We start from the raw sequence: 25,785 nt of genomic DNA, 5'->3' as shown, positions 1-25,785 counted from the left end.
CTCTGTGGCCACTTTCAGGGAGCTATGGACTTGGACCCCAAGATCCCTCTGCTCATCAACACTGTTAAGCGTCTTGCCATTAACAGTGTACTGTCTCTTTACATTTGAGCTCCCAAAGTGCAACACTTCACATTTGGCCCGGTTAAACTCCATCTGCCTCATGTTGTAATGTTACATCAATCTCCTTAGCCATAACACAAAAGGGTATCTTTGATTTATACAATCAGAATAAAAACAAATGGAAGCTATCCAATTTTTTCAATTTCTAAAATAATATCTCACCCTGTTGAAAATTCATAGAATGATTCAGCAGTTAAGTGCTGCACATATAACATGACAAACAGCAATGCCCAAATCTATACTTTGGCTGATGATTCTATCCTTTTTCAGCCAACACCTTTGATCAATTTGAACTGTTTACAACCTTGACATCCCGTGTAACCCCAAACTGAAATTACAGCCCCATGTCCTCTCCGTTACAAAATTCACATATTCCCATCTCTACAAGGTAACCCACTTCCAACCCTCTCTCAGTTCATCTCTGCCTTTGTCACTTTCACAAGTTTGAACCCTCTCACATCTGTTTCAATCTGAAGATAAATATGCGTAGTACTGATGACCAACAAGCATCTTTGAAAATTTCTAAACAATGTACGTCATTTCTAGTGTGAGATTGTTGAATGTTAAACAGAAATACCCATCCAGGTGAATGGGTTTTCATAGAATCCCAACAACAATGGGTAAATTTCCATTTTGGAAATATCTCAGAGTTCCATCATCATTGTTGGTTTTCAACACTCCTGAGAGATTCACGTCACCGCACAGACTGCAGCAATTCATGCTATCCTATCCATATCTCTCTACATCCTCTGCTACATCTATTTCTTGGTTTATTGCCTGTGCCACTGTAATGTTATTATTTAGTGGCCTATAGACAATACCCAGTAGTTATTTTTTTCCCTTTACTATTCCTAAGGGCAGGCACGGTAGTGTAGCGGTTAGCATAATGCTATTACAGTGTCAGCAACCCAGGTTCGATTCCACCACCGTCTGTAAGGAGTTTGTACTTTCTCCCTGTGACTGCGTGGGTTTCCTCCGGGTGCTCTGGTTTCCTCCCACATTCCCAAAACATACAGGTTAAGAAGTTGTGGGCATGCTATGTTGGCGCCAGAAGCTTGGCGACACTTGCAGGCTGCCCCAGAACACTCTACACAAAAGATGCATTTCACTGTGCGTTTCAATGTACATGTGACTAATAGAGATGTCTTGTCTAGTCAAAAGAAGATATGGCTGGGGTATTCATGGGGATGTTCTTTCTCTGGCCTTGGTTTATTAATACAAGATAATATAATAGATCGGACTTTGTATCTAAGGATAATGGCCACTTTTTAGCTGTGCTATCTACTAACAAGAAACTGATAGTGATTACAACATAAAAGGAAAAGACAAAACATTAAAATGGTGAGAGAAAGCAAACAAGAAAATACATCAAAAGGACAAACAAAAATGATTGAAAAAAAACAACAAATTTGATTCACCTGCTGCAACTTTAAACTTGTATCTCACAAAAACAGAGGAGAGGACATGGGGCTGGAATTTCACCTTGGACTCCATTTTACACCATTGCATACACCATGGGATGTCAGTGGTGTAAACAGTTTGGGTTGATCAAAGGTGGTGGCTGGAAAAGCATAGAATCATCAGCCAAAGTATAGATTTGGGCATTGCTGTTTGTCATGTTATATATGCAGTATTTAACTGCTTAATCCTTCTATGAATTTTCAACAGGGTGAAATATTATTTAAGAAATTGAAACTAGATGCAAGTTTAAAATTGCAGGTTAATCAAATTGCTAAACATCTGTCATATAACCTTAGACAATCTATATGCAATGGGTTAAATAGAAAGTTGTATAAGGGATAACATTAATATTCTTTTACAAGATGAGGTAATCCAACTTTCAGATGCAAGGGTTATCAAATAATTTTACTCTATTCTTCACAGAAATGAAACTGAATTATTTTAAAATATCAAGCCATATATAGTTGCAGTCGCATTTCCTCCCATAATGAAGCAGCCTATGCCATTCAATAGACAGACCTAGGTAACATTGGTCAGGTGACAGATAACAGATGCACTTCATACCTATCATGTTAAACTGGGCCAGCTATCACTTCTGATCATTGATGGCATTACTGATCATTCAGTCCCTCATCATTAGCATCTCAAGAATTGTATTCGCTACTAGTCTGTAATAAAAACTGAAAGCAGTGCAAGTGCTGAAGAAAGAGAAACACAGTTCAGATTAATCAAATACTCTTCAGTCTGAAGTGTTAGCTGTTACTATTTCTACAGATGGTGTCTGACCTGCTGAGTATTCCCTTTATTTACTGTTTTTATTTTTAAGTTTTCCAGCAACTGTGGTTCATTTTATTTTTCATCATCAAGTTTTATTTATATGGATTCACCTATCGTGAAACATGATGGGTACACCATATAAATGCAATGGCTATAAAATCTAAAGCTGGAGAATTTGACTCACCTCTAGAGCCTTCCAAAAGCTGATTCACCATCTCCAAGGCTTGCCATGAGTGTGATAGAATGCCAACCACTCACATGGATGGGTGCACTGCAGCAGCACTCCAGAAGTTTGCAGTCCTCCAGAATGGATTCAGAACCCAAATCAATATCCATCCTCTAAACTACTGATGCATTGTTGCTGCAGTATAAACCATCTACAAGGTGCACAGGACCTAAGACAACTTTGACAGCAATTTTCTTCTAAGCTAATAATCAGAAAGGAAAGCAAGAGCAACAAGGTTGAATGAAAACCACTATGGGCACCTTCAAGACTTTCTGCAAGTCAAATATCACCAACTTGGATGGGTGGTTGTTTCCTCACTACTCCTCAGATGGTGTTACCTCAGACCACATTACCTCAGGGGCTGCAATGGTTCACTTAAAGATTCAACATCACCATTGCAGATCAACCACTGATGTGAAATAAACGAAACTTGCTAATGTCCTTTTTGAAGTGTCAATCTTTTATACTGGTAGTTTTTTTTCTCAAATAATGATATTTTGTTACACTTTACAGTAATGTACTTGCAGTGAATGATATTTTCGAAACTTGAAGGATGACAACGTTGATTCCCATTTCAGTCTTCAACACTCAACAAAAGAAAATAACAAGTCGCCACAGTTCTTTTCATTCCGCCCCAATAATGTATTCTAACCCGGGCGATTTATAAAGTCGCTCCTTTTTAACCAAATGCCCGATGCTCTCACTGGAAGAGCTTTACATTTTATTGGTTGGGGCTGGATGTGAATACAGATCCCAGATCGAAGGGAAAAGCGCGCCGCAACAAACGGTTCTTGTCACTTGAAGGGGGAATTCAACAAGTTATTACAAATTGGGAATTGTACAGGAACCAATATTATGCAAGTTGGAAGTGTTATTGAATTATCAACTCGTCACGCTATGTTCTTATTTAAAATTAAAAAGATTACTAGCCTGGGATAGTGAAAATATATACAAACATTTTCCTCCCAGAGAATTATAGATTTCATTTTCGTTAGGCAACCGAATCTCAATATCCCATCAGTTCAACACTGCTTTCAACACAAATTAAGACAAATCGAGCGCGTAAATAAAATTGCCTTTTCACCTTTCTTTTCTGCCTCCGGATCCTAAACAAAAGAAAATCCAATAAAATCCATATGACCACCCTGATTGTGAACGAACTGATTCGGGTTTATCCGAACGATTCATTCAGCTAAAGACACAGAGAAGTTGACACGCAATTAGCCTTAATTGGTAGTGTGTTCATGTAAGAAAATCTCTAAACAATAAAGTCCATTCTTCTAGAAATATTTATTCAGTGGGTTACATACGAACATTTCAATAGACTACAAAAATGGAAAGATATTAACTTTTTATTTGCCCTTCATACTCAAAAGCAACTAATCGGCAGGCACATATTAGATCTGGTTGAGATTTTGGGAACAAACCTTCCTCTATCAGCTCCCTTACCTTGAATCCATCAGGAAATGCGCCCGTGATCCCGTAAAGCTAAATATTAAGCTCTATTCTTCGTATTGAAAATTATGCAGGAAGGGGCCATTGTGTTTATTGGAAAGATAGGTTAAGCCAAGCAAAAGATTACCCCAAGTTTTTGCACTAGTTCAACTCAAGTTACAAACAGGTCTAAATGGGGAGTATCGAAACACCGCAAAGATCATTAAGCAGCACAAGTAGATAGCAAGCAAAATATACATGTCGATTGAGGTTCGACAATACAACTCAGCCGAGTGCTGGGAGGGCGCACCGTCAACTCACCCAACACTATTGACTTACTTTTTAATTGTTCACAATAGCCATCTCTGGACCTTTTATGCCTGACTTCACTCTGTTACCGTGACAACATGTCATTGACTGTCAGTAAATTGTGTGCAGAGAAACCCGAGTTCTGGAATAATTGTAAATAAAAGATAACACCGCCTCGTCATTAGAAACGCTCAGCCGTTCTAAACTGGCTTAAATTGGAAAATGCCTTAAGCCTCTTAGCAGCGTGTGGGCATTGGATTTAAGGCGCAGCCACTCTGTTTAGCTCTAATTGCAGTGATCACTTTAACCTTTGTTTGCTTTATTTACAAAGTGGGACAGATACCAGTGTATACCGTAACTTAAATATTAAGACAATTTAAGTGTTGTCATAAATGCAGAGAGGTGCAAATAGTTAACAATTAACAAACAAGTGGAGATCGGTTCCTTGACTTCATTTACGTGAAATAAAACATCACACACGATGTTGCACTCATTAATTCTTTTCAGTCCCGGTAAATATTCCACGAAATTCGCCCAAATTAAGTAAAGAAAAAAAGTCATATTGTGAAATAGGCCACTGAAGCTCAGCCTCAGTTCCTTCGCCAGGAGCGTCGACTTCACAAGAAATCTAAAACTCAGGGCAGAGGATGTGTCCTGTGATATTCTCACAGACATTAATTAATAAATTGTTATTCGCATTCTGAAAATAAACTGACACCATTTTGTGGGGAAGGGATACGTCGTTAGTGTGAAGTACAATCATATCAAGAAATCCATCGATCCATCCGTTGATTTGTCTCCAAACGAGAAACCTTTCCAGCAAAGGAACTTGCAGGAAGAGCGAGGGAAGGATATGGACGCGCAAACTAATTGGAAAATGCATCTTGACGCCAGGTTTTCTTCTTATGGATAAACTAATTAACGATAAATCCCATTAAATCATTAATTAATATCTCGACATTTCAATAGACTCAAATAAATGACCTAACAAGCCCTCGTTGGCACACATGTCACACTTGAAGAAGATTACTGGCAACGTCTCCTTGAGACCCGGTTCCCAGTAATTGCTTCACAAGGGCACCTCTTCATTTTACAATGCGTTCCCCAACGGTCCCTTAACAGAATTCGCCATTATAACGAGCAACAGGCGCTGATGCGTATTTGGAGTAATTACTGGATGGCACCATTCCCTCCACTGTACTGCGTCTGACAGAAGTTTTCGATGTTAAGACTGAAAAGACAAAAGGAGGAACAAGCACGCACACAAAAACGAAATAACTAAACAATTATGACGCGCATAACTCTTATTGGATAATTGACAATTATGCGAACCATCCCATCATTGAATTTTAATGATAGCACTATTGAACATGAATACATTAGCATTTCTGTTGTAATTTAGAGGGATCCATAACCCACCGAAGCTATTTTACCTCCTTAATGCACAAGACGAATAAGGACGTGTAAGAAGGACTTATTGTTTTTAATCTTCACAATTCCATATTGTTACCTGCTGATTATAATTACAAAGTCACTTTCACATTAACACTCTTTAGATGTCTCACTGTGGCTTCCTTAAATAATCTAGGCCACAACAACACATGTATTTAGAGTTGCCTTGTAAATATGCAACAACATAGCATCTTTCATTGTACAATGAAAAACCACTAAGTTTATTAAAGGATTGAGCTATAATTTATGTTTTAAATAAACCATACATCGATAATCTGTGTATTTATGGAGGATGTGCAATTGTCCGATCTTGTTCTGTTTGAACAAACTCTGTTCTAATCCCCGGCCGCTCCACCCCCTCATTCTTTCATCCAGCGACAGCTGGGGATACACAAAGATTGGTCCAACATTTATAAGGAACAGTTTCGCCAGAGGCTTTCCCAGAAGTGCAAGAAAGAAGTTCGAATTCGCCACGCCGGGCAACCGAGGAGCTCGAAGTCTTTAGTAAAACGGTCTCTGCCGTTTGGAAATCCGTGCACAGCTCGCAGGAAGCTCTTGGGTCTTTGAGGAGTGAACTGGTGAATGGATGTCAGCCAGTTATTACTTAAACTCTTAAGGCTGTGCGCGCTAGAACCGTGACAGAGTCAACGATTCATCCTCAAAAGTGACTTTCTGTAACCACAGTTCCTAGATCTTCACTAACTTCCCTTGTGTTACTTGGGTACTTAAGCCATTATTTTCGCATAGAAATAAACTAGTTAGAAGATTCTCGGCTAAAGGAGTCAACTAACAGAGTGGCAATAATTGCCTTCGCAGAAAGGTGGCGGAATATTAAGCAAGAATCAATGATATTTTGAAGATAAAAAGCCCAGTTTTTATTTCCTGAAGGACTGTTAGTTACGATTTATCTCAGACAATAATCCATGCGCTTCCTCTGCTCCGCCTGCAACGTGATGGACGAAGGTTTGTCACCATTTGGGAGCTTGGGAAGGAGTGCGGGGGCCGCGTCTTCCAGGGTCCACAGTATAGACGCGATTTTGGGATTTACTAAAGAAGACCCAGTTCCGCATTTACCTTTCCCTTCCAGTAGAAACTCCAGGAGCGTAGAAGAAGAAGTGAAAGCTGCTGGTCGGGATTGTTGCAACAGAGCGTCAAACTTAAAGCATGAACAAGAGAACTCAGAACGTTTTGACGGTAACAAGTGTTTTGCTCCCATCGTAGCTCTTTTATTCAAATTAAATTAGGCTCAATTTACCAACGGCATTGGCCCCAACACGTTATGTTAATATAAATACAGTATAACAATTAAATTCATATTTGGGTAAAACTCGTCGAATGGTATGATTACTTCGAAGCAATGAAAATTTTATTTGGGAGCAAAAGTTCACTTTTTTGTTTACTTTTTAAAACTGCAATTAATGCTGTGAAACAAGAGGCGGTTAATGATTCCTTTATCTTCAATCTCTGCTGTATTTATAAAATGCATTATTACAACGTCACGGTTGTAAATGTGTTATTAGTAAATAAATAACCCTATAATTGATTTTTCTCTCTGTTCGGATCAGAGCACTTCTGCACGAATAGCAATGGAGAAGGTCTCCGGCCAGACATCGTGAAAGCCAAGCAACATGAGAATAACTTATTGGATGAGGACCAGCCCAAGAAAAAACACAGGAGAAACAGAACAACATTCACCACGTACCAACTCCACGAGCTGGAGAGAGCCTTTGAGAAATCGCATTACCCAGATGTGTACAGCAGAGAGGAGCTGGCCATGAAGGTCAACCTACCTGAGGTTAGGGTGCAGGTGAGATTCTGCTACTTTCTTTTGCTCTGTGTTCTGATCACGTTCCACATTGTGATCCTCGGCCCTTCACCAAGGGTTTTTATTTTATCAATAGTTTACCTCATGACCTCTGTCCAGTAAGGGTTCAATATTAAATCGTCGTGTACCTGTAATGACAATATCATGATCCCTTTTTCAAAATTTAGTGTTATAACCTTTTGAAGATCGTGAGGTAAGAATTCAAAATGAACTTTAAAGCACTGATATATTTGTTATTTTCATAGTAAGGATTCTTTTAATTGGATCTTTTCAATTTTCAATATTCATTTTCATTCTATCGCCCACACTTTCAAGTTGTCAACGAGCTTCTTATTGTAAACTCTCCAAACAAATTAGCAACGCATTCAACGGATGCGTTAGGCTTGCTAGGAAATTTCGCTGGTATGAAGGACGAACCGATCTTTGCCATCGAGCACGCGGTTTACTTACTAATTACATTCCGAAATCAGAGGGCTGCGTCAGGTCGTCATTGATTGAAAACACGATTTACCAAAGCAGAAGAATGCTCCTTTATTTTTGTAAAAGGTGGGCGTTTGATGGCTGGCGCGAAGGCTGTGGGCCGAAGAGTCCGTTTCCCATGTGTATAAGTTTGACCCTAAATATTACTCGTGATCATAATGAAACGTATCCCACCCATAACGATCAGTGAACCCTATACAGTGACGTTATAATTTAAGAATATCAGTGAAATTGACTAGAATATTGGAAGTTCACGTTGGATCAGTTTATATCCAATTCTATAGCTTTTGTTTCATATTTTCGCTTTATGTTCGGCCCAGAAGTGTTCCCACGAAACACTTAATAACATTCCCTCTAATGCGGGGGAAACACACATTAAGAGCCCCTAAAACGCAATTTCTTCAACAAAAATCCTATTTAATATGTTGAGTTGGTAAAGGAAAATGTGTACAAATTGGTAAATTTAAAATCGCGTGTGGTTGAAACATTTGTTAGTCATTATGGAATATGCTAAGCTTCAAAGTCAATGATTCTAGAATGTAGAAAATAATTACGGGGTTTAATCCTATATAAGGGGTGGAATGTTTTGCTAATTACAGTCAGTAACCTACTTGTAACCAATAACGCGAGAAGTAATCAATGGTTTACATTTCCACACTGAAAATTCAGTACCTAGCAAAGAGCGTTTCACAGAATTAAACTAATTGGCATGTCCATAAACAATTTAATAAAATCGTTTTAAGTTTTCATTCAACGATTGATTTTATAAGGTATTTTCAAACTATCTATCATTAGAGCCACTTGATCCTGGACATTTGAGGATTCGAAATTGAACAAATTAGTACAATTATACTGCTTTAAATCCAGGAATGAAATTTGGATTTGGGGGACAATGCCTTGACAATCTTGGAGGGGGGACGTTTCTATTTTATTTAATAGGGCTCGTTCTTCACCTAAAAACGCACGATTTAATATGTCCCTTATTTTCCTGCAGTACTTTTTTTTTCAATGCCCTTTCATGGCAAACTAATAACACCTGTAGAGGAAATAAATAATTGCAGCAATTGGCAATTTTTGCTCCCCCACATCGAATAGCTTGAAGTGTGTCATATCTGACTTTAATTCGAGAAAAGGCATTTTAACAATTTAAAATGAAGTCTTTTCCACATAAACTCTTAGCCTAGAACTATATTTTACAAAGTAAACTTTGGCAAGAAAGCAAAGGGGAGAGAATTTGAACTAGAAGGCAAGGGAGAACTTTCACCTGCCAATAAAACTAAAATGATGATGAAACAAAAAGTCCTCCAATTGTTAAATCTGAGCTTTGTAGCTCCGACATCTCACTTTTTATTTGTTTCTGTCATAACCATTTGGAGTTGTACAAAACAAATGCAAATTCCATTATTCAATTTTTGCTTTGTTTGCTGGGATCAAAATGAGTAAAAGGGCAACAAAAGCATTTTGTCTTTGTCACCATCTGCTGTACTTAGTTTATATTTTCAAAGAAATGCACAAACATTGAACAAGCTTAAGGCACGTCATAAGAACACAAATGAAAGCAGGAGTGAGTCATTTGGCCTCTCACTCCTGCTCAGCCATTCTCTAAGATCATGGCTGATCTTTTACTTTAGCATCACTTTCCTGCACTAAACCCATATTTCTTGATTCCCTTGATATCCAAAATCTTGCTCATTAACTTTACCAGACATTACAAACAGATTAAAGGCAGATTGTGTAAATGCAGATTGAGCAATGCTAATTATACTGGACATGTTCTCTGTAATTTAAATAAACTGCTATATGGAATGGTTTCAAAAATAGTAAATGTCTTTCTAGCAATATGCCAATTTTGGCTGAAATTCAATGCAGGTTCACTAATCAGAATGTGCCAAAGTCATCCATATGAGTGTGTGGTGGTTGGAGATGGAGAGGTGAGTGTCGATTGGAGAAGACACTTTTTTCAGGGAAAAAAAATAGAAATAACATGTCAAGGAACAGAGTTAAAGTTTGGTGACCATTCATTATTTTGTTGAAATTAGCACCATTTTTATTTAAATATTTACAGTCTGTGGATGTAAAGTGAGTTTAAATAGGACAAAGTTCGTTGACGAAGTAAAGATGAGATTAAGATACATAATTAATGTGAAAATAACCCAGCAGAGAGAAGATTCCTGAGTTTTGGATTAGATCATAGCACAGGAACAGGCCCTTTGACCCACAATATCTGTTCCAAGCATGATGCCAAATTAAACTAATCCTTTCTGCCTGCACATGATCCATTTTCCTCCATTCCCTGCATATTCATGTGCCTATCTAAAAGCATCTTGAAAAAATTACCCAATACATCCCATTTAAACTTACCCCCTCTCACTGTAAAGATATGTCCTCTAGTATTTGACACATTGTAGTGCAATTTGATTTGTTTTCATTTTTTTGGCAGCTTGCGCTCAGCCTCTCTGAGCTTCAAGCAGCTGCTGCATCTGTTGTTAAACGATTTAAAATTTGCTACAGAAAATTCAAATTTTAAAGTGAAAGTTGAGTTTGTCACATGCACAAGTACATGTATCCACAGATGCAAATGAAGACTAATTTTCCACTGGATCACAGGCACACACTATCGTATTAGCTGTATTCACAAGAAAAAATAAATTAACCATAAGTTATTTACCATTATTTTTACAAGAACACTAATAGAATAAAACAAAAACAACATCCATTTTAGTGCAAAGTGATCAAAGTGGTCATAGTGTTGTTCCACTGCAGTGATGAGGGTTGTGCCAGTTAGTTCAAGAACCAAATGTTCTTGATGCAAATTTTTTTGCTTGCCCTTTTTTCCCCTAATAATCCATTCTTTAGCTCCTTCAGTTGCTTTGCATCTGATCTGGCACTAATTTACCCCACTTTCTCATCTGCCATTTCTCTATTTCTTTGTCCATCCTTAAAAAGATGATTTCTAGATTTCTAAATTCTAAATCTGTTTATTATTGTCACATGTATAGAGATGCAGTGAAAAACTTGATTTGCATGGCATCCATACAGATCATTTCATCACCACAGTATATTGTGGTAGTACAAGGGAAAACAATAACAATGCAGAATAAAGTTACAGTTACAGAGTGCAGTGCAGGCAGACAATAAGGTGCAAGGCCATGACAAGGTTGATTGTGAGGTCAAGATTCCATCTTTTCATACAAGGGGACCATTCAATAGTGTTATAACAGTGGGATAGAAGCTGTCCTTGAGCCTGGTGGTATGTGCTTTCAGGCTTTTGTACCTTCTGCCCGATGGAAGGAGGGAAAAGAGTAAATGTCTGGGTTGGGTGGGGTGTTTGATTATGTTGGCTGCTTTTCTGAGGCAGCAAGAAGTGTAGACAGAGTCTCTGGAAGGGAGGCTGGTTTCCATGATGTGCTGAGCTGTGTCCACAACTCTCTGCAGTTTCGTGTGGTCTGGGGCAGAGCAGTTGCCATACCAAGCTGTGATGCATCATAGCAAGCATTCTATCTGGACGCAAAGTCTTGTTATTAAGGTCCCAGATCTTCAGTTATCACCTGGAATTCCAGCAAATTTCCAGACAAGGTTTTTTATTTGAAGAGCAAAGCAAACATTACAAGCAGATAATGCCACGAGAAGTTCCATTCCAGAAAATTCTGGACCATTTTCATGGTGATAATTCTACACTCTTTGAAAAATTTGAGAAATTTAACACTAATCCCTATTACAAAAAGTTGTCATTGTGAGGTCTTAATTAACTGAATAATAAAACTTTCTTGGCAAACAGTGATTCTAATGAAGCACACATTATAAAATAAATGCACAAATTAATTATCTCCCTCACTAATTTGTGCCCAAGTTTCAATTCCACACCTAAAGGTCAGCAAACCTTTTTGTACCCATTAGGTATTAAGGTGTCAAGCCAGTAAGGTATTTTTTGGGTAGTCCCTTGGGGTTGAGGGTGATTTGCTTCTTGGGTTCTGAGGAGGTTGATGGGGTCAATGTGTGATCCACAGACTCTGCTGTAGGTGGATCAGGAGGTGCTTAACAATGTGGGCAAGTAGTTTGGAAGTTGTTCCTTCTGTGGTTTTTGCTGGGCTTCTACATGCTGGCAACAAAGAGGCTTTAGGTACTCGGTGCCATCCTGGATGCTCCTTCTCTAATTTGAGTGATCACATGACCAGGATTCTTTGGAGTTGCTGAGAATGTTAAATTTTCTTAAGGAGGTTTCAGAACCACCTTGAAACCTGCTAGTCAAACATATAAAAACCTAAGGGGGGCTTGACCAGCTAGATGTTGATGTTTCCACTAGTGGGAGAGACACAAAGAAGGGAACATGCATCTACAAAATAGGGGGCTGGTCACTTATCACCAAGGTGTATAGAAAAAGAGAAACAAAGGACTACAGATGCTGGAATGTAGATGAAAAACACGATGCTGGAGGAACTCAGCAGGCCAGGCAGCATCCATGGAGGAAAGCAGGCAGTCAATATTTTGGGTCTGGACTCTTCTTCAGGACCGAAGATAAGAAAAGGGGAAGCCCAGTATATAGGAGGGAAAAGCAGAGCAGTGATAGGTGAACAAAAGAGGGGAGGTGGGGTGGGCACAGGGTGGTGATAGGTAGATGCAGGTAAGAGATAGTGATAGGCAGGTGTGGGAGAGGAGGGGAGAGCAGATCCACCGGGGAATGGGTCAAAGGTAAGGGAGGGGAATAAAAAGGCTAAGAAAGGGAAGAAGCATGGCTGGGGGGGGGGGGAGTCTTGTGGGGAAGGGGGTGGCGATTACTTAAAGTGGGAGAATTCAATGTATAGAAACTTCTCTCAGAGTCGTGAATTTCTGGAATTCTCAGCCCCCAAGGGTGGTGGAGGCCAAATAATTAGGTGTACTTAAAGTGGAGATATAAATATCTGAAAGATCAAGGAATTAAGGGTTATGGGGAACTGGCATAGAAGAGGAGCTGAGGCCAGCATAAGTCAGCTATGATCATATTGAATGGCAGGGCAGGCTTGAGGGGTTGAGTGGCCTACTCCTGCTCCCATTTTCTTGTGTTCTTTCCTCCTGGAAATCTTTCTGTGATAGAGCTTGCATTGGAGTGCCTTTGCTAGTGTTAGGCATACAAGTGATGTGGCTGCCATTTGGAGCTTGCTGAAGGTAGTTAAAGCTTTAATACTGGAGATATTGGACTGGGAGAGGGCATTGATATTGGTTTGTCCATTCCACCAATAAATCTGGAGGATTTTGCAGAGAGCATTGGTGCTTTTGAGGTTCTGCTGTCGGTAATATGTCTCTGAAGCACACAAAAGGGCATGCAACACTGCTGCTTGATAGATCATGAGCTTTGTGTGGGGTTGAGGTCTTGATCTTTGACTTCTTTGTTCCTCAGATGGCAAAGGTTTTGAAGGCACACTGAATTTCATCACCTGCATCTAGCACCTTTGAGAGGTGGAAAGGGGTTTTTATTTCCCAGGGTCTTAGACATGTATTTGCCAGAGGGTTGTGTTATACAGTGGAGCAGATAAGTAAGGATCTTTCAATTTCAGGGTAAGGCCCAGTGAACAATTCGATGATGACTTGAAGCTCAAATATTGAATGTGCACAAATGCAAACATTATCTGCATCTGCTTGAAGGCTGAAGTTGGAATGACTTTGTTTCTAGAACCTCAGCAAGGAATAGTCTCCCACATGTCATTCCCACTGGTAGCCTGTTGGAAATGAAGTATTCTGAGGGAAAAAGGTTGAGTAATGTGGCCTTGCTTGACTCCAGTCTGCACTGGGATTGGTTAAAGTCACGTTACATGGCACCCTGAAGCAGATGTGGAATGGAGGCCAATTTCTGAGGAAGCCAAATCTGAGAATGATTCTGCATGGTTCATCTCAGTGAACAAAGTAAAAGTGTCATTTATAAGGTCAAAAGTGTCTTTTTATGGTGACTGATGCTGCTCCCTGAACTTTTTGTGGTGTAGATCATAATAATAGTCTCAAGGTGGATGGAATCCACATTGTAAATTGGGAAGCAGTTACTTCAGCCAATGGGAGGACGCAGTTGCAGTGGATCCTGGCAATGACTTTCCCTTTGTCAGCCTGTGGTGAAACCTCTAAGTTACTACAATGAGATTTCTCTCTTGGTCGTGATTACAATGTTTCTGGAGTCTTTTAGCATACCCTCCTCTTCTGAGATGTCAGAGAAGGAGCTGTGAATTTGTTTGAAATTCCTCTCCACCATTTTAAAACTTAGCAGTGATGTCATCGACTCCAGAGGCTTTGTTGTTTTTCAGTTGACACATGGCCTTTTCAACTTCTGAGGTGACAGTGAGATTAGACTGGATAGTGGGATGAAGTCAAGGACATTCCCATCAAGGGCACAACCTTCACTGAGGAGGTCTTTGAAATGCTCCTGTCTGTGGCTGATTGTCTCTCTCATGCGTTCTCTCATAAAACTATCCTTGAATAAATGAAAAGAAGTCACAAAGGTGTTATGTACAATTATACCATGCCAATAGAAGACCAGAATGAAGATAAGGAAAATCATTTAATTATCTTATCTCAGCCATTTACAATAAGAATAGGTTTTAAACTATATGGTAAAATTACCTCATGAGCCAAAGAACTTGGCCTCTACTATCATACTATTCTGTGTCCATTCTCCTTTCAGTTCTTCCTCATATTTGATCCATATATCCCCCAGCAATTGTGTTCTGGAATGCCTTGAAGTGATGCCCTGGATTAACCATATCAATAGTAAATTATATTCATTGTGTACTTAATTTATGATTTTAAAAGTGGTTATATTTAAATATGGTGTTTTTAAATTTTATTTACCGCATGGTAACAGGCCCTTCTGGCCCAACGAGTCCGCGCCGCCCATTTTAAACCCAAATTAAACTACCCGTATGTCTTTGGAATGTGGGAGGAAACCCATGCAGACACAGGAGAACGTACAAACTCATTACAGCGATGGGAAATGAACCCCGATTGCTAGCGCTGTAATAGCGTCACGCTAACCACTACGCTACCGTGCCACCCAAAAAAAATGGGTGGTAGTGTCACTACACCTGCGCAGAAAACCTGCACCCACGCAATGCCGGAGGACCCCACAGTGCCACCAGTGGCTGGAGGGCCGGAGGGACAGCCCCACTGGAGTGACCCTCCCTTAATAATCCCTTAATAAACCTATTAGTGTTTCTCTGCATATATTCTATGACTTAAGTGTTTATATTATACCTTTTTGTCTGAACATTTGAGGCCAGTGTAGTCAGGGTACCTGCTGATTTACTGTATACTGAGAAGATGTCAGACTAAAATAGCAATAGTCAATCTATTGTTACTAAGGATAATTAAGCATTCTGTATTTATTACTGTGGCAATAATTTGGTTGATGAAGTATCAAGTTCATCAATACTCTTGCATCTAAAAGATGCAAGAAAAATTAGTGTAAGCAGTTTATACTTCCACTACTTTATACTTTATACTTCATTTGTAGCCAATGAATTAACGGGTCTGGTAACATAATAGTTAAAGAACTAGGCTAGCAGACAGACAGGAAGCATGTTTAAATGTGATCCCAGCAGATGGAGAAATTAAATATGAATTGTTAAATTTCATAAATTGAACATCAGCAATGGGGAAATATGAAACTTACACAAATCCACCTGGCTTGCTAAGATTCTTCAGGGAAGGTTTTCTGTCCTCCTTACCTTGACCAACTTGTACATGACACCAGAGCAATGAATGTGGTTGACTTAATCACCTTCCAATTGTCACTCAATCTGGTGGTAATTGGGGAGGGACAGTAAGTACTACCATTGTTGGTGACTTCCATATTTCAGAAATAAATAAAACAGTTACTAATCTCCTTAAACGTTGTCTTTATCTATTTCTATACAATCGAAGGATTGGTTATGGTATCCATTTTTTTTCCAAATGCAGCAATGAATACTTGTCCATATGGAATTTCAATTTCAGCTGCATTGTCTATTTGCAGATGGAACAAGCTGCCAGAGGAAGTGGATGAGGCAGGTACAATAGTACCATTTAAGAAGCACTTGGATAGGTACAAGCTGGGGTGGGGCTTAGTGGGATATGAGCAGAATGCAGGAAATTGGGACTAGATGAGTGGGCACCATGGTTGGCATGGACTTGTTGGGCTGAAGGGCCTGTATCCATGCTGTATTACTCTGACTCTATTGTTTGGGCTGCTTTGTTTAACTTGAGTGTCCCTATGTATCAGTTTCTCACCTCAAGACCTAAATGAGGCTCCTCAGGCAAGATTTTCCCTTTCAAATTGTTGTTGCCGCTGCCTCCTAATACCAGTTAGCTCCTGGTTCCATTTTTGAACAGAGGTTGATGGATTTGTACTGTTCCAAGTTAAATTTATGCAAAAAAAGATTTTAATAAATAAAATATAACACAGCAGCGCATGTGTACTTAAATGCATTATTACAATGCTTGTTCACTTAACAGAAATTCAAACCAGTCAAATGTCAGCTCCTGGCCCCTGGCCTGAGTCAACAAGGGAGCAGTGTGAGACCACGTGAGGGGGTGTGGGCTGCAGTTGCACATCGTTTTTAGTTTACCACTAACGTCAAAGCTAGCTCACAAAATAAGTTCAGGTGAAACCTCCTGGAAAATTTCTAAATCTGCCCAGAGATTATTTAAACCATTTGAGAATGCTAACTGCACCACTGATAACTTCAAAACTTTCCTGGATGTCTATTTGAACAAGTTCGGTCGCAGTTCCCCACCAATTGAAATAATTTGAAGCAAAGTCATGCAGTACTACCAGGATGGAACCTTCTCAGTTGTTCAATTGCATAGAAATTCTCTCCATCTGCATCAACACAAGTCATATCTAGTATGTCACTTCTGCATGGCTACAGGAAGGACAAGGAAAAGCTGAAATGGTTAAGAACTCAGACCAAGCACATGCTTCAGAAAAATTTGCTTTATTCTTTGTCAAACTAAGAGAAGAGGGTTTTTAAAAAGGATTGAAATATAATTAAAAATAAAATTAAATGCAGTTTAAGGATGTGTTCCTAATGTACACACACATTGTACACCTGGGACTATATTGCAGGGACTATTTGTATGTGGTTCCAGGGGAGACTTTGGAATATTTCTCTGCTCAAATGTTGCTCCTTTTTAAAATTAAAAAGTCTTGATATATACAAAGGGGTTATGGTACAACCATTCTGCAAAATTCTTGAATTTGACTCCACTCTTGCTTATTCCATTTTTGAAATAGAGTCAGAGTCATACAGCATGGAAACAGACCCCTCGGGCCAACTGGTCCACACAGATTCCCATCCAAGCTAGTTCTATTTGCCTGTGTTTGGCCCATATCCCTTTAAACCTTTTCTATCCACATATTATTTGAAATACATAATTTAATTCACCATTCAGCTGTGCATCACCTTCACTGTTTCATTTTTGAATTTTGTTCATTAGCCATGGAGGAAATGGGAGCAAGAAACAATGAGTAAATGAGAAATCAGGAACAATAGAAACAATTCATTATTGGTCTGTCACACATTCTAGTCTGGGAGTCAGTGTGTTGAGTTCTTGCTATTATGTATCTGATTTCAACTCCATCTCGTAGAATTGTTTGCTGAAAATATGCTTAGCTGTACACGTCACTCTGCTGTAACCATGGGAATTACTTTTATTCAAATTCCATTTCTCCCAAAAGCCTATACTGAATTAATTGATCATAGACAGCAATTAAACAAAAGATTGAGCCTGGAAAAAAAGTGGAATTATCAGCTGGGAAGCACACTCTTCAACAGTCAACTGTTCCATGTCAAATAAAAAATTGATGGAATGATCAGTATGAATTTTACATAAATGTCAAACTAATATGCTCTTTTATTTCAGGTGTGGTTTCAAAATAGAAGAGCCAAATGGAGGCGGCAAGAAAAGTTGGAAACTAGTGCGATGAAATTGCAGGATTCACCCATGCTTTCCTTCAATAGAACATCACAGTCTTCAGCCATGGGCACTCTGAACAGTAACTTATCAATGGATCCATGGCTCACTTCACCAATATCCAGCACAACTGCATTACAGAACCTGCCAGGTTTCATGACCACCACAACACAGGGCTTGCAGAGCAGCTATACTCCTCCACCTTTCCTAAATTCCCCAGCCTTAAGCCACACCCTGCAACCAATGGGTGGCATCACTCCCTCAACCTTTCAATGTGGGACCCCTTATGTGGACAAATTTCCTCTGGAAGAAGCAGAACAGAGAAACTCCAGTATAGCTTCCCTAAGAATGAAAGCCAAAGAACACATCCAATTCATTGGGAAAAGTTGGCAGACTATCTGAGGGAGGTGGCAGAGATGATGAACAGAGATGTCTTTTAATAATCCTTTATAATTGTTTAAAATGCTGATTAGAACTTTAAAATTGGGATGTAAAAAGGTGTTATTAAATGTCAAAGAAGCAGAATCTTTGTGTATTATTCCCAGGAACTTTAATTTGTTTTTATTTTTGTATATTTGTTGTTAATTGTGTATTTGCTGTAGATGCAATAATTTTGTGTTTCTTATGGTCTGTAGTTTCCTAAGTGAATGCTAGATGTCACAAATTAATGGTTTAAACCAATTTTAATATTTTTGTACATTTTATATCAATACCCTGTAAAATGTGCATTTGATTGTAGAAAGATTAAGAAATAACAAAGAAAACTTGACCAAACATTTTAGCAAAATAAATTTTCTGCCAGTGAATGGAACCTTTATTAAAAATAGAACATTAAAGTTTTAAATTTTGGGGAAAAATATAGAAGTACTTCATGCCTTCAATTTTGTTAGATTTTTGACTTCCTGACTTCTTGTGCCAAAGGTAAAGGACGGCCTTGCTCTCTCAGTGTCTTGCTGAACCTATGAAGTTATTCTTTCAAGCAGGTCATTTTCAGAAAAAAATCTACATGAGTAATAATGGAATTGAAGTATTTCTAACTGTTAAAGGGTGCATTTCTTTTTGTAACATTGCTTTACCTCTGCTTCCCTCTTCATTCCTCTCTTGAAGGAATGAAACTGAGATCAAGTGTCCATTAAGAAATTCCAGACACTGTCAGAGGGTCATAAATTGACATCTTCTCAACACATGCATTTTCCATCATTGATCATTGGATTACCATTTGCTTTTTAAACCAGGAGTGCCAGGACTACTGCTATAGAACTGAGGTATGTGCTATCCTATTACTGATGAACTGATCAAGCACAGAAGTGAGAGTATGGATCAGTAGCACTTGGGGAATATCTGTGCATGCAGAATAGGAGCAGGAGTAGCCCTGAAGCTTGGTCTGTTGCTCAGTAAGATTATGGCTGATCTGATATTGGCCTCAATTCCACTTTCTTGGCTGTTGCACATAAATTTTGACTTTCAAATTGTCCAAAAATCTAGCTTGACCTTGTGGAGACAGAGTCATTGAGATAGATATTTGAATTTCAGGGGAGTCAAAGTTTATCTTGACCTTGAACATATTCAATGATTCAGTCTCCATAGCTGTATAGGGTAGATAATTCTTAGATTCTTGACCCTTTGAGAGAAGAAATTCTTCTTCATTCACATTTTAAATGAACAACCTCTTATTTCTGACCTATGCCCAGGTCTTGATTCCTCCACAAGAGAAAACATCTTTCAGCCTGCTTCTTATGAAGACCCCTCAGAATCCTACTGGTTTCAATAAGATTGCCTCTCCTCTATCTCCAGTGAATAAAGGCTCAACTTTGCCTCCTCAGTGATTCCTTCAAAACAGGAAACATCCCAGTGTTATCCCTCCTAAATCTGGAGACCTACACTATCTGCAGTACTTCAGGTATGGTCTCTTCAAGGCCCCGTAGCAAGACTTCTCTACTCCATCCCTTTTGCAATTAAGGCAAACACTCCACTTGCCTTTCTAATTACCCACACAATAACCTTATGAAATTCATACAAGAGCACACCCAGATCCCTTTGCTTTTCTATTTCTACAATAACCTTATGAAACTCATATAAGATCACACCCAAATCCCTTTGCTTTTCTACTTCTACGAAGGTAGATAACCTCATATTTCCTCATGCTAAGATCAGATTTCTTTATTAGCCACATGTACATCGAATCACAGTGAAATGCATCTTTTGCATAGAGTGTTCTGGGGGCAGCCCGCAAGTGTCGCCACGCTTCCGGCACCAACATAGCACGCCCACAACTTCCTAACCTGTACGTCTTTTGGAATGTGGGAGGAAACTGGAGCACCCGGAGGAAACCCATACAGACATGGGGAGAATGTGCAGACTCCTTACAGACAGTGGCCAGAGGCTATGCTCCATCTGCCATTTTTTTTGCCTATTTGCTTAAACTATCCTTTTCCCTTTGTTGTCTCTTTATATTCTCACAACTAGCATCCCCTCTTATTATCATGTCACCAAATTTGGCCACAATATACTTGGGCCCTTCATCTAAATTATGAATAAAGACTATAAATGATCGAGAACTCAGCTCTGATCTCTCTGGCACCCAATGTTACCAGCTTGCCAAATTGAAACTTGAGATGAGATGAGACATCTTTAATAGTCACATGTACATCGAAACACACAGTGAAATGCATCTTTTGTGTAGAGTGTTCTGGGGGCAGCCCGCAAGTGTCGCCATGCTTCCGGCGCCAACATAGCATGCCCACAACTTCCCAACCCATACGTCTTTGGAATGTGAGAGGAAACCAGAGCACCCAGAGGAAACCCACACAGACACGGGGAGAATGTACAAACTCCTTACAGACAGTGGCTGGAACTGAATCCGGGTCTCTGGTGCTGCAAAGTGTTACACTAACCGTTACACTACTGTGCCTGCCCTCTTTCAACTCTTTGTTTTCTGTTGGTTAGCCAATCTTCTACCCACGTTAATATATTAACCCTGATGCAATGGACTCTTACCTTTCATGTGCCACCCTGCTGAATGTTTTCTAGAAATCCAAATACACTACAACTTTTGCTTCTCCTTTATCCACTCTGTTTGTTACATGTCCAAATAACAGTTGTCAGATGCAATTTCCCTTTCATAGAACTATGTTGATTCTGCTTGTTTGCAGAATCATTTTCTAAATATCCTGCTATTACTTCCTACACAGTGGCCCAGCTACTAGAGCTACTGCCTCACAGCTCCAGGGACACAGGTTCAACCCCGACTTCCAGTGCTGCCTGCGTGAAGTTTGCATACTCTCTGTGTTCACATTGGTTTCCCCTGTGTGCTCGTTTTCTTCCCATGTTCCACTGACGTGTGGGTTGATAGGTTAATTGACCACTGTGAATTGTTCCTAATGTGTAGCTGGGTGGTACAATCTGGATCAGTTGAATAAAATTATATCAGTGTAAATGGGTCAGTGAAAAATCAGTGGGCTGAAGGGCCTGTTTCTGTGCCATATGACTATGGTTCTATAACTAAATAAAACACACCTACATTTTCCAAGTAACACAAATCCAGCTAAATGACCAAAATCTTCCTGCTTTCTATCTCCTTTCTTGAATTGGGGCATTAAGTCTCTGGTTTTCCAAGCCAATGGGAACTTTACAGAATTTAGGAAGATCACAATCAATGCATCTTTCAAGACACCATGATGCAGGTTATCAGCCTTCAGTCCTAATAGTTTGCCTATATCTTTTCTCCAGTGATTCTGATTGCTACCACCATTGGGATGCATTTGTTGTCTTGTTCTGTAAAATTGCCCAAAAAATATTTGCCCAGTCTCTGCCATTTGGACTTATTAATTACCCAGTCTCACCCTCTGAGTGACCAACATTTACCTTAGCTATACTCTCCTACTGTTTTAATATTTCTTGATAGTTTGGGTTCATAATTCATTTTTTCCTCTTTGTTCTAGTTAATTCCCTCTAAGACATTAATAATTAATGGCCACTAGGGGACATACAGTGATTAGAATTTAGTGCAATGGTCACACAATGCAATTTATTTACTGGAAGACTTTCTACTTTTGAAGTAGAAAGTGTTCCATTAAATGATTGTGTAATCAGACAGTTGTTTCAACACAGCAACAATGAAAGAAGTAAATCAGGGAGCAAATAAAGTAAAACAGAATGGAATATATTTTTTAGTTAAAGTTATTTTGCAAACTACTGAAAGGTAAGAATCATGGAAGGTATGATTCTACATTGGCAAGAAGATATTATCCTGCCAATAATAAACCTGCTTTCTTTCATGCCTAATTTTCTTTTCTTTAAAAAAAACGTGCAGAATATATAGTTATACCTAGTCATTGCTAACTGTTGATGGGACATTGACTGCTTTGATTTTTCCATTCACCTCACTTACTCTAACCAACCTCCCTCAAAACAGCAGTACTCCACTCACTAAGAACTAACCCTGGCATTGTTATCAAACCTGCCGACAAGGGTGGCACTGTTGTGTTCCGCTGAAGCCAAACGTCACCGCTCAGACACATCCTCATATCCTCATCTGGACCATGACCAAACAATCGAATACAAGGCCATTGTCTCCTGCACAGTCATCGACCTCAATTTCTCAGGAGGTCTTACCGCCACAGCTTCCAACATTGTAGTACCTCAGTTCCACATTTCCTGCTTCTGCCTACAGCCAAGATTCATTAGCAGGACTGTCCAAGTAGACCCATTGTTCAGCCTTCTCTTGCTTCTCCAAATGTATTTCTTCCAGCCTGAACTCCATTCTATCTCCCCTGGTCCAGTCCCTTCCGTCCATGACACCTTGGATGCCCTCTGCCATTTTGAGAGTTTCCGGTCCTCTAGTCCTAACCCCACTGCATCTTCACCATGGATGTACAACCTCTCTATACCCCCATCTCCCTCATCTGCAGAGCCTAAGGGCCTTCTGCTTCTTCCCTGAACAGAGCCCCAACTAATTCCCCTCCATCAATATAGTCATTTGCCTGGGAGAACTTGTCCTTACATTAAACAATTCCTTCAACTCCACTCGCTTTCTCCAGATCAAAGGGGTAGCTATGGGCACTTGTATGATCTCAAGCTGCAACGGTGTTTTTGTGAGATATGTGGAACAGTCTTGTTTCAGTCCTACTCAGGCCCACTCCTTTAACTATTTCTCTGGTGCTGATTCCTACACTTGTGTAGAACTCGAAAAATTCATCACGTTTGCAGCCAATTTCCACCCTGCTCTCCCCTTCACATGGTCCATCTCTGACACTTCTCTGCCCTTTCTGGATTTCTCCATCTCCAACTCAGGGGACAGGCTAGCCACCAATATCCCTTACAAGTCCACAGACTCCCATAGCTACGTTGATTGTACTTGCACCCAGCCTGCCTCCTGTAAGGACTCCATTCCTCTCAGTTTCCCCACCTCTGTTGCATCTGCTCTAATGAGGAGACGTTCTGCATGGGTGCCTCTGAAGTGCCTTCGTTCTTCCTTAAGCATAATTCCTCTCTATTATAGCGGACAGGGCCCTTGATTGCATCTGTTGGGAATTGTGTGAATGGTGAAGTTATCAGGTGTGTACCTGATGTCAAACAAGCAAATATGGATCGCTGTTGGAAGTGCAGGACAAATTGCACAATTGGTGTGATTTATTCCAGATAAAATAACTCTTGGATCACATGATCTTAAAAAAGAGGCAGTTTGCAATTCAATTTCTGGCTCAGCTGCAAATGTTTATGAATTCAATTTGTTACAACAACACAACAACTATTCATGATGTATGATTGGTTAAAGTGGTTGAGTGCAGAAATGGTTGGCTTGCAACCAAGAAGATGAGACGCCAGTGTCTTCAGATTGATCCTGACATGACATATCCTTATGGTGCAGAACTATCAATTCTAGGTAAGCAAGGCACCCAAGTAGCAAAGGAAATTGCTGACCCATAGGAAGAAAGGAGCTAAATAAACACCATGGTAGTGCAATTGTTGCTTCTAAGCAAGTGGTAACTTATAAACCAAAGATCTTACTTCCTGTGCCAATGTTCTTATTTTGCTTTTGACACTCTGGAGGAGCTGATGATGCCAGGACTGTCACACAGGTAATTGTGAAGGGTTCATCTGTGAGATAAAAGCATTTACAGCACTGCTTCTGGGCCAGGAGGGACAGCAGTGTTTCCCCAAAGCCCTAGTAAACCATCCCTGCAACTACTCTCTCACATCCATTCCATCTCTCTGACAACTGTAGACCCTCCTCTACACCAATCACTGATCTCCATCCACTTCCCACAGCTACCTTCAGCCCTACCCCTGCATTGCAGCTTTCCAATCAGTGCCTGCTTCTTTTGCTCATCATCAAATTCATCCTGCCCATCTGAACATTTGACCACCATTTGACCCCTAAAACCCTACAACTTGAATGCCCCTTGAATCACATTTAGCCCCCACTACTCACCCTGGCATCTCCACCATACCTTCTCTCTCATTCCTCCAATTCAGATGATATTGTCTTTAAAAAAAATAAGAGCATACAACATTGAAGCCATACTGGGTGATTGAATAAGATCATAACCGCACCCCTCAGCATCACTTCATAGAACCAACTCTTCATTCCTTAATATCCAGAAATCTTTTGATATTTCTCTTAAATATAGTCAGCTAGTGAGCCACCACAGTCCACTTGGATAGTGAATTCCAAAGATTCACCACCCTTTGGGTGAAGAAATTTCATCTCATCTCTGTTCTGAATGGACAACTCTTCTTTTGAGTCTGTAAGCCCTGGTTCCAAACACCTCAGTCAGGGGAAATAGCATTCCTGCATCTACCAAGTCAGGCCCTATAAAAACATTGTATCTTTCAATGACCTCACCTCTCATTTTTCAGAACTAAACAGTTAATAGGCCCATTCAACTTAATCTTTCCTCATAAGACAAACCATCATTCCAGGAATCAATATGACGAATCTGTGCAGCACTCAATCTATCATAAATATACCCTACCTTTGATACAGAGACCAGGCCTGTATACAATATTCCAGATGCAGTAACACCAGGGTGATCTAAAATTGCAGTAGAAACCTCTACTCTTGTACTCAAATCCTCTGGAAATAAAGGCTAACATATCATTTATTTTCTTAATTGTTTCCTGAGTTTAACTTTCAGTAAGCTGTGTACAAGGTCACCTCATCTCTCTGAACACCAAAACAATTTAATCTCTTAACATTTAACATAATTCACCTTCCTAATTTTTTCCACCAAAGTGTCAGGCCTACTCCCACAAACATCTCCCAACCTGCACATGCAGGCATCTCCCAGTCTCCACCCAGCTAATAGGATTCACCTGCCACTCATTCCAAACTCATCACCTGCAGTCTATTTAACCCCAGTTCTCATTCCCAGTCCTTATTCACTCTTTGAACCAGTTGGACCTAACCAGTCACTCCTAGCTTTACTCTCCCTGCTTAAGGTTCCCTTGTTGCCTGTGGTGTTTGGTTTCTATTCTCTCCTGTTTTGGGGCCCCTTGTAGCTTGTTATTTTGTGGTCTATTATTAAAGTCATCATTTACTGCTAAATCGTCTCTGCTGCTCTGTTTTTGGGTCAAGCCCCCTCAACAGCTGTGACACAAAGTGTATGACTTCAATTTTTTCCATATTGTGTCCCATCTGCCATGTTCCCAACCATTCACATAACCTATCTATGTTCCTCAAAAGTGACGATCAATTCTCTTTGCAGCCCACACTGCCACCTGGCTTTGTGAAGCTGAGTACCCATGTAAAGGAGACACGAGAGACTGCTGTTGCTGGAAATCTGGA

The 25,785-nt window shown here is 39.8% G+C and overlaps 1 protein-coding gene across 1 annotated transcript; it reads left to right on the top strand.

The window, feature by feature from the left end:
- Positions 1 to 6,245: 6,245 nt before the first annotated feature.
- Positions 6,246 to 18,755, top strand: rx3 (retinal homeobox gene 3). Its single transcript, XM_052045123.1, has 3 exons — positions 6,246 to 6,973; positions 7,345 to 7,586; positions 17,946 to 18,755. Exons 1-3 carry the CDS (start codon positions 6,703 to 6,705, stop codon positions 18,396 to 18,398), a joined length of 966 nt encoding a protein of 321 aa, XP_051901083.1. The 5' UTR covers positions 6,246 to 6,702; the 3' UTR covers positions 18,399 to 18,755.
- The last annotated feature ends 7,030 nt before the right edge of the window (positions 18,756 to 25,785 follow it).

Source organism: Pristis pectinata, chromosome 2 (genome assembly GCF_009764475.1).
Source record: "Pristis pectinata isolate sPriPec2 chromosome 2, sPriPec2.1.pri, whole genome shotgun sequence".
NCBI lineage: Eukaryota > Metazoa > Chordata > Chondrichthyes > Rhinopristiformes > Pristidae > Pristis > Pristis pectinata.
Note: the sequence above shows the minus strand (reverse complement) of the source record. Positions and strands in the feature narration are given on the sequence as shown.

What these genes read in the sequence shown, in the direction of transcription:
- rx3 (XM_052045123.1), top strand. Translation starts at nt 6,703, where the DNA reads ATGCGCTTCCTCTGCTCCGCCTGCAACGTGATGGACGAAGGTTTGTCA. An exon ending in GAACTCAGAACGTTTTGACG is followed by an intron (nt 6,974 to 7,344) that starts GTAACAAGTGTT and finishes TGTTCGGATCAG; the next exon opens with AGCACTTCTGCACGAATAGC. An exon ending in TACCTGAGGTTAGGGTGCAG is followed by an intron (nt 7,587 to 17,945) that starts GTGAGATTCTGC and finishes CTTTTATTTCAG; the next exon opens with GTGTGGTTTCAAAATAGAAG.